The 8,785-nt window shown below is 42.1% G+C and overlaps 1 protein-coding gene across 2 annotated transcripts; it reads left to right on the top strand.

Annotated features, from left to right (window-relative positions):
• The first annotated feature begins 3,238 nt into the window (after positions 1–3,238).
• hbegfa (heparin-binding EGF-like growth factor a) lies at positions 3,239–6,707 on the top strand. Of its 2 annotated transcripts, none has more exons than XM_034598888.1 (6): positions 3,239–3,508; positions 4,252–4,488; positions 4,589–4,787; positions 4,886–5,038; positions 5,148–5,234; positions 5,353–6,707. In XM_034598888.1, the coding sequence occupies exons 1-5, from the start codon at positions 3,448–3,450 to the stop codon at positions 5,218–5,220; spliced, it is 723 nt and encodes a 240-aa protein (XP_034454779.1). In that variant the 5' UTR covers positions 3,239–3,447; the 3' UTR covers positions 5,221–5,234; positions 5,353–6,707. The 2 variants fall into 2 exon arrangements, with proteins under 2 accessions (XP_034454779.1, XP_034454778.1); XM_034598887.1 differs by having other exon boundaries at positions 5,349–6,707.
• The last annotated feature ends 2,078 nt before the right edge of the window (positions 6,708–8,785 follow it).

Here is an 8,785-nt window from a genome sequence, read left to right as displayed (position 1 = left end):
ATGGGACGAATCAGCCATGTCGTCAGAGCTTCATTCTTCTTCTATGGATTTATGGCTTTTGGCGGTTAGTCAGTTAGTGTATGAGTTTGTTACCGCCACCTACTGGACAGAAGTATTCTCCTCCGCCAAGGAGGTCATGCTTTCTCTGTTTTGTCTGTGAATGAGCAGGATGAGGCGAAAACTACCGGACGGATTCCCACCAAACTTAGTGGAAAGATGCAACACAGTTCAGGACAGACGTCATTAATTTGGTGGGGATCTGAACCAAGGGGCGGATCCGGGATTTTGTATTGTTTGAAATTACGAGATTTTTTCTTTTTGACATTTTCCACAATTTCTCAGAGAATAATTCAAAACACTTGATGAAAAAATGTCATCATGTTTAGAGGATTGATATTTATGAATGTGTCTGGATCTTATTGACTTTAATACATTTGTATGTTGTTTTATAAGGGGGATGCCGCATTCGCTCTACTGGCTGCCTTTCTAGTTTTCTTTAAATGAATGCCCCCATAAAAATTCTGTAAAAACTGGCCCATAGTTGAATCTAATTCCTGATTCCTGGTACTGACCTTTTACCACCAAGTGGTTTTAGTACCTAAATTATCAGTTGTCGAAAAAAACAAACAGCTAGGTGTAGATGAAGGACCGTTGGGTTTTTGCACAGATTAGAATGAGCTTTAGAGGTGCTGGTAGATTTTATTAGCTTTGCACAGAACAAGCCTTTTCACCCTGTTTTCTGTCTTTATGCTCATCTGAAGGCAACAAATAATTCAATAACAAATCTTTTTGCTTGTGATCATTGATTTTTCCTCTAAAATGTTTTCAACAGAAAAGAAAAAGGTGGTACAGTTCTGACAGCAAAGCTCCTGTTCTGTTGTTTTATGTCATACATACTCTTTTTTGTGTGTCATTCAACTCAACAGTCCAGGCATTCAAAGATTGTGCAGTACATAGAAAAGTATCATTAAGCTTCCTTGGTGTAAACCAGTACTTCACAGCAACAATGTGGTGGATTTTTCCTTTAAGTTGGGGCTAAGAGCTCGAGGAACAGTATCATGGGAGATGATAGATGTTAGTGGGTCGCAAGCCTCGTGGCAGCTGACATTGCACATTCAGACATTGGAGTGTGGATCAGGTGGCTAAGTTTAAACTTTCCTGGTTGGTATATTTTGAAGGTTTATTCTGTGCCACAATCGATTATGATGTTATTCACTTCTTTTAAGTATGGTGGTAGATTCCCACATTTGGTTTTGAGAGAGAAGTTGGTCAGTCTCTGTTAGCTCATTTGTCTAGTTATGGTGTTGGCTCTAAAAGAATGTCTGTAGTTTCTGTTTTGGGAGTTTTCCCCCCTGCTCGGTTTCAGACAGCATATTCTATTGAGGGAATCCTTTGTTTCAATTATAGTGTGGTGGTGAACGTGGGTAGAGCATTCTGCCGTTGACTTCCCAGCCCACTGAGGTAGAGGTGTAACAGTTTCCCACAATTAGCCTCTCGAAGACTAGGGTTCAGTTTGGTAGTATTTGGTGCGATAGGTCTGGGGATTGGACTCCAGTTTTTGCCATTCTTAAGCTGAACCTGTTGCACTGTTTGACCTGTACTTGCTGGTAAGTAATTTCCAACATGGGCTCTAATGTGGAAGATTTTATTCAGACTCCTTCAGTGGAGTGAATGGATCCGTTTACAAATGAAAAGTTGACAAATGTTTGACAGAAAACATACAGTACATAAATACTTTTCTGAAAAATAAAGTGATGGCAGATGGGGTTTTGTTCAAAAATGTGACAAAACAGGATGTGATTTTTCCTGCAGTGACGTTTGAACAACAACAAAAAAGGAACAAGACAAAATGATGGAATTGGAGATGATGAAACAAAGTCATGAACTGGAGCAATATAAACTGCAGCTGATCTGTGAGGGAAGAACAGACTGATCAGACAACCCAAGTTCTTCCACAGATCTTTTCAACCCAAAGAAACTTTCTGTAAATCCGGAGAATCATTTTAATGTGAAATTAAATGTGAGATTATGTGTGGTAGGTTGTAGACTTATAAATGTAAAATAAATTGTGTAATCTTATTTATTGACCAAACAGCTTCCTTCTTTCACCACGTGGTGGCGCAAACAATCTGTACTATTCTCACTTCTGGACCCTCTCACAAGATGCTTCAGTCCAGTTTGGACTGGGCAGTTATCACTATTTTTTTTATTGTATGGTTGTCGTCTATCTATCTAGTCACTTACAAAAAATTACTTTTTTAAAACTCTTTCTAACATCCTCATAATTTAAAAAGGGACCGGCTTTCCAAAACGTGAGCAGTGATAGTATGACAAAGATCAAATGTATCTATATTTCACTTTTCTTGACAAAGTTACAAAGTACTTCACATGAAGAACAAATGAGATTAAAAGAACAGCAACCAAAACCACAGAAAGATGATCATATATTATAATAGGTTAAAGCTTTAAGAAGAGGATGGGAACAGATGAATATATACATATACAGGTTGTACCGAGCAAGGCAAGGCAAGGCAAGGCAAGGCAAGGCAAGGCACACCCACCACACACACACACACACACACACACACACACACACACACACACACACACACACACACACACACACACACACACACACACACACACACACAAACACACACACACACATTTATACATGCAGTGAGAGAGAGAGCGAGAGAGAGAGAGAGAGAGAGAGAGATGCTCAAATAGTAAAAAATAAGTACAGAAACACAAAAGAATATTTACACTAATCAAATAAATCAAGAGAAAAAAATATTTTTCAAGTTTTGGTATCATGCATTTTGGCAAATAACATCCCGTGAGTCTTAAATATATATCTTCAGAAAGAGTATAATCAGTGGAAAAAGGAAAGTTAAGTAATGCAAGAGGGGCCACTTGGTAGAATTAAGTGTTTGGGCTGATCCACGGATGACAAAAATACATTATTATTATTGTAGGTAAAATCATATCCTCCACATGATCAATATCTAAGTTGGCCTTATTCTATTTCCATTAGCTTCTTACTGTGGCTCCAACCAAAGATTCAAAAATGATGAGCTATCCAACTATTACTTAATTCCTATCTAGTACTAATATCTTTATACCGTTTATAAATCCAGACTTTTGACAGTGCACACCCTCACACACACACACTTACACACACACAGTGTGGGCGTGGTGAAGTGATGTGCCCATAAATACCGCGGTGCCTCTGTGCAGACGCTCTTTTCCTCGCTGCGCTCCTCTGTCGCTCTCCCTCCAGAAGAAAACACCAAACAGACGGAGTCCATTCAAACCAACACTCCGAGAAAAAAGACCCAAACCACGAGAGGAGGAGTATTTAGAGCCCGGAACAGGTGGAAGGAATACAACTTGTTGGTTTCTTTTTTTCTTTTGAAAACAACTAAAAGTGACTGGAAGGTTTTTATGGGGGGAGGAATGATGAGGATTTTCAGCGCCGCGCTCCTGATGCTCGTTCACGCCTTGGGTAAGTTTCACGTGCACTCAGATAACAAGTGTGTTTATTTGCGTGTTGACCGGGATCCGAATCATGTGTGATGTTTTCTGTGAATACCGGAGTTACGCCGTCTCCTCCCGGTTCTGTAAGACGCAATAATCCTCTGGAGGCTTATAACGCGTCTTCTCAAACTCCGGAGCGGAGCTTTTCATGATGCCAGGCTATTCAGGAGCTAATGGGGTCATCTCTCTTATTTTAGAGCATGCTTTATGTAACTGGATACATTTATTTTTAACTCATATTCTTGCCTGACATTAGCTAACTGTCTGTCCATGCATTTTGTGTGCGTGTGTGTGTTATGAGACAGTGTGGGTATATGCCAACTTTTATTTGCCTCCCCTTATACCTCACACTTAAATTGTCCCACCTTTTTGGCCACTTTCCACTCTACCTAAGTGCTCATGAGCAAGGCAGTGGATACCCATCAACCCCTGAGACCATCATGCCTTGCATCTGTGCATTTCCCAACGGGGCTCAGGCAGGATTGCACTTCCAAACCCACAGCTCTGGCCTGCATGGTGCTCCCTTGTACACAACATGTTACAACTTGCCCGTAGAGGTCCGCCCACCTTTTGGCACAGTGTTCACTGACTGTTCCCGGTAGAGGAAGAAGAGTGTCTGGGGTGTTTTTAAAGTCTGAGCTGTTAAACCAAACTCACCTGCAGGTTTTAACATTTTTTAACACTCTCTCTCTCTCTCTCTTTCTCCTCCAGTGGTGTCCAGACCGACCAGCGGTGCTGCGGTGGACAGGTATGAGAGTGACAGGCAGCAGCACACCGTCATCAACTTCATGGACACAACCAAAGACAGGAGGGCAGAGGGTGAGAGCACGAGCGCGACGACGGTGGAGCATGGCCAGGGAGGCGAGGAAGAGTACGACGATGAATACTACTATGAAGACGAGTATGAGGATGGCATATCTGGAGACTATGACATGGGGGTGCCACGAGGTAAACGCAGTCACTTGCCTGTTTTTTTTCTTCATTTTCTCACATTTCTCACACAGACCATGACGTGTAATTCTGCTTTTGCTCCATTTTTTGGTTTCAGTGTCCAAGTCGAGCCAACCCAAAGACCCGTCTGCCATCCTGGAGACTGAGAGCATAGAAGGAAAGAGGAGGAGAGGAAAGGGGAGAAAGAGGGCGAAAGGAAAGGGACAGAAGAGGAACCCGTGCCTGAAGAAGTACAAGGATTTCTGCATTCATGGCACCTGCCAGTACCATAGGAACATCCGCCAACCGGCCTGTGTGTAAGTATCAGCTCTGCACCCCGCCCTCTATTCAGGAATCTAACCATCCACTGAATTAGTCACCTCTTAACTGATTCCCTCTCCTCCTCTTTCCGCAGGTGCCACCCGAACTACTCTGGCGAAAGGTGTGAGTTCATCACGCTGCCCGTGCAGTCCCCCGAGGGATACAACCGGACCACGGCTCTGGCTGTGGTGGCCGTGGTGCTGTCGTCCGTGTGCCTCACCATCATAGGACTTTTATTAATGCTCAGGTGAGTGAAACGCTCACAAACACACCCTCTCGACCATTTACATGCAGATTAAGTATGTATTCTGAATATAATATTCTGAACAAGCTCCTTTTCTTTTGCTTTCTCACAGGTTTCACAAGCGAGGGGCGTATGACGTAGAGAACGAGGAGAAGGTCAAACTGGGGTTAGCATCCAACCACTGAAGAGACAATGAGAGGTGAGTGGTCAGGAGGAAAAGGACCACAAACATACATTGACAAACGTTTTTCTTTCCTCTTAATTACCTGAATGAAATTTGCTCATTGTCTCTGTTTGTTTTGTTTTTTTCATGTCAGACAAAGATGCAGAAATTCTACCTCAAAATAGAAAAAGAGAAGGGAACCAGAGAAAGAGGAGGTCCTACAGGAAAAAAGGAACGTACGCAAAGAAAAAGGAACAGAGGGTGTTGTCTGTGTGATCCTCCACTGGACGTTCAGGCGAACCTGTGTCCCTGTAGAACTCAGAAGTAAAAGCGGGGCCGTCTGTTACTGGAATACTCAATGGCCCCAGACGATGGAGCGGAGACATGACGAGTGTGAGGTGATGAAGATGAAGGAAGGAACCGGGGGGGGGGGGGGGGGGGGGGAGGGGGGGGGAGAAGAGGAAGGGACAAGTCTAGACTCTGTGCTGCTTCTTGACTGTGTGAAAAGTCATCTCAGACTGAACTGAACAAGAAACGTTTTTTTTCTTTTTTGGGAAAATGGGAGCTCAACCTGGATTTTTTTTGTTTGTTTTACAAGTCCATCTTTTTTTTGTGTACAGTAAACGATATATTTATAATTCTAATTTATTTATTTAAGCTAACTGTATTTATAGAGATTTTTAACCGCCCTCTGCAGTTTTTAAAATAATGATGTTACAGTTGTTTTTATATTCCTTATTGGACGATATTTATTTATAAACACAAAAGCAAAAAAAACGTGGAAGCTCCTCTTAAGTATTTCATGGAAAAAAGAGATATGATGTACAAACACCTTAAATTGTTGGCACTCAATAGATGATCAATCGTACTGTGATTAATAAATTGATCATTGAATTGATATAATGTTTTTTTAAATTATTATTCGGTGGGGTATCAATTAAAGCAAAACACCACTCACACAGCAATACACCTGGAAAACTCCTGCCAGTTGGATCTGTCAGTGTCTAAGCAGCTCCACTGTAACCGGTGGGGGGTTCATCGCCTTGCTCAAAGGCACAGAGGTAATGGTAATGAGCGAAGAGGGGGGAGGCCCTGCTCTTTCACTTTCCCCACTTAAATGTATCCTGCAGGTTCGGGGATCTTTAGGCTTAGTGTTATGAGTCAGTGTCATTACATTATGATGCAGCTTACTGGCTATGTATTGATTATAGGCAACATTAACACTGCACTCAGCGTATGTATTGCTAAGAAACTTTTTAAAAGGGAGTCAAGAAAATAAAATGCACTGTAGCAGGAATTTGGTATAAATACTTTGTACTGTCATGTTGTCTTATCATCATCATCAGAGGAGGAGAACCTCCCTCACATCCGAGTTAAGCTGTCATGGGAAAAAATGTGAATTCAAGTGTTCCACCCTTTCAAATCCTGTCCTGCAGTTTTGAAGTGATTTTTATTTATGTGATTTTTTTTTTTTTCAGAGCAAGCAAAAATAAAAAAAGATTATCTGAATTTTTGACTCTTAACCTTCATTACTTCTCTCTGCAATCAATACCTGAATATCACACTGTGTTCTTTAGGCATTAATAGGAGTGTCAGATGTTGCGCTGAAAAGATCGGTTGAGTAAGGTCAGGTTTATTTTGGCTCTTTGGTTCCCTTCCTGAGTCGGAGAGCGTATTAATGTGATATTTTAAAGTGGCCGGTCTGGATGATGATAACACTCTGTTCTTTTGGCCAGTTATAGTAAACATAATATTTTATTTCCTGTCAGTGACGTGAGATCGGCCGCATTTAACCAAAGCACCTGTATCCTGGCTATCGGTGCCGTTATGGTCACTGCTCACATGACAAATATTTTTAGTCAGTGCTGCAAAGAGCATATGGAGGAAGAAAGACTTGTTAGTTTGTTATGTTCAAATCGGCACAGGATGTGGAATGGGGATAACTGCATTTAATCACAGCATGTATCGTTTAACAAATGATTCTTGCTAAATTAATATTCTCATCAGAGCAAATGCTAAACACAGACGTTATCAGTCCCATGTGTTGACAACAGCATCACTGATCAATCCCGCTGAGTGCGGTCGGGACTCACTTACAGCTGTGTGTGTGTACCAAGCCGCGCGGGACAGATGTGCGGCGTGTGGGCCCGGGAGCACCTGATGTTCAGCCGCAGCGCATCATGCCACAGCACCACACACCATTACTCACACAGCCAACAGATGTCATGTTCAAAGACACACCACCAGCTATAACATCTGAGACCTCAACCCTGGATGCCACAGAGTTCAGAGAGACCACATACGGCAAATACTAGCAGGACAATGCTGTCATGTATGCTGCAGGCAGCTTTAATGGGGGATAAGGAGAGTCAAAAGACCCAGCTGGACTCAAAGGCAGGCTGCGATCCAGCCAAATGTTAGTCATCCCTTGAAGTCACCTCTTACTCGGATGTTGTTACACTGTGTGAGTGTGTGTGAGCGTGTGTGAGCGTGTGTGTGTGAGGGGAAATGCGGTAGGGTAATGCTTTGGTGATGTGTCTGTGTGGGTTAACCAAACCATTGCAAGCAAAAACCTGCAGCAAAACAGCAATGTTGACTATGTTTACTATGGGATCATTTTCAACACTGTTTTGTGGCTTTGATTCCCATACGTTATATATATACTGGATAAACAAGGTGCTGTCGGACTCTAATGTTCACACTGGGGGATGGTAGTTGAGGGCAGATGTTCAGCTGAAGCTTAAGGGTGTGGTACCTGATTCAGAACTCAGCACTCCTCATACTAGTTGTTGAGTAACTGAGAAGTGTTGAGTATTTTCTCAGGGGAAAATAGCAATTGCGTCAACTTTGCTTACATTTGCTCACGTTGCACCTTTAATAGATGAATATTTATCTGCAATATGAGATGAAGCTCTTTGATAGACTGGCGAGCTGTCCAGGGTGAGCGTCACCTCTCAACAAATGTTGGCTGGGATTGAAGTGATAGCTGATGGATGGATGTAACTTGATTCCACTAAGGAGTGATGTGAGGCTTGTAAACATCAAAATAAAATCTGTTGTCGATGGCGCTTATATCTTAGGGGTCTCAGGGGGGGCTTGTGCACCTTGGACAGTTCACAAGTGTCGCAAGGCTGAAAAATAGAGACAAACAACAATTCACACTCACATTCACACCTGTGGTGAATTTATAGTCTCAAACTGACCTAGCCCTGCATGTCTTTGGAGTGTGGAAGCAGGAGTATACCCACAGGAGAACAAGCAAACTCCACACAGAAAGGATCCCAAACCAGGACTCAAACCAAGAACCTTCTTGCTGTGAGGCGACAGTGTTTACACAAGAATAGAATATTCAGTGAAAATTAAATTTTAGTGATTTAGAATTTTTATGACAAACCAGTAGATTAAATGTTCCCTCATGGATTGAGGTTCAGTTCTCAATTTAACTAAGTAAACCACTAAAAATACATTGTCACTCAGCTGAGCTGTTTTGATTCACATGTGAAAAGTTGATGTATGATGAAATATACAATGTTCTGGGAACAGCGACAACAGGTTGACAACTGTAGCTCTTCCATAACAAATCAATG

The sequence above is a fragment of the Hippoglossus hippoglossus genome, chromosome 10 (assembly GCF_009819705.1).
Source record: "Hippoglossus hippoglossus isolate fHipHip1 chromosome 10, fHipHip1.pri, whole genome shotgun sequence".
In the NCBI taxonomy this organism is placed as follows: domain Eukaryota; kingdom Metazoa; phylum Chordata; class Actinopteri; order Pleuronectiformes; family Pleuronectidae; genus Hippoglossus; species Hippoglossus hippoglossus.
This window is presented reverse-complemented; position numbering and strand designations above follow the sequence as displayed.

Excerpts from the sequence above, each read along its gene's own strand:
- hbegfa (XM_034598888.1), top strand. The coding sequence starts at position 3,448 with ATGGGGGGAGGAATGATGAGGATTTTCAGCGCCGCGCTCCTGATGCTC. Across the intron at positions 3,509-4,251 it reads GATGCTCGTTCACGCCTTGG|TGGTGTCCAGACCGACCAGC; the intron begins GTAAGTTTCACG and ends TTTCTCCTCCAG. Across the intron at positions 4,489-4,588 it reads TGACATGGGGGTGCCACGAG|TGTCCAAGTCGAGCCAACCC; the intron begins GTAAACGCAGTC and ends TTTTGGTTTCAG.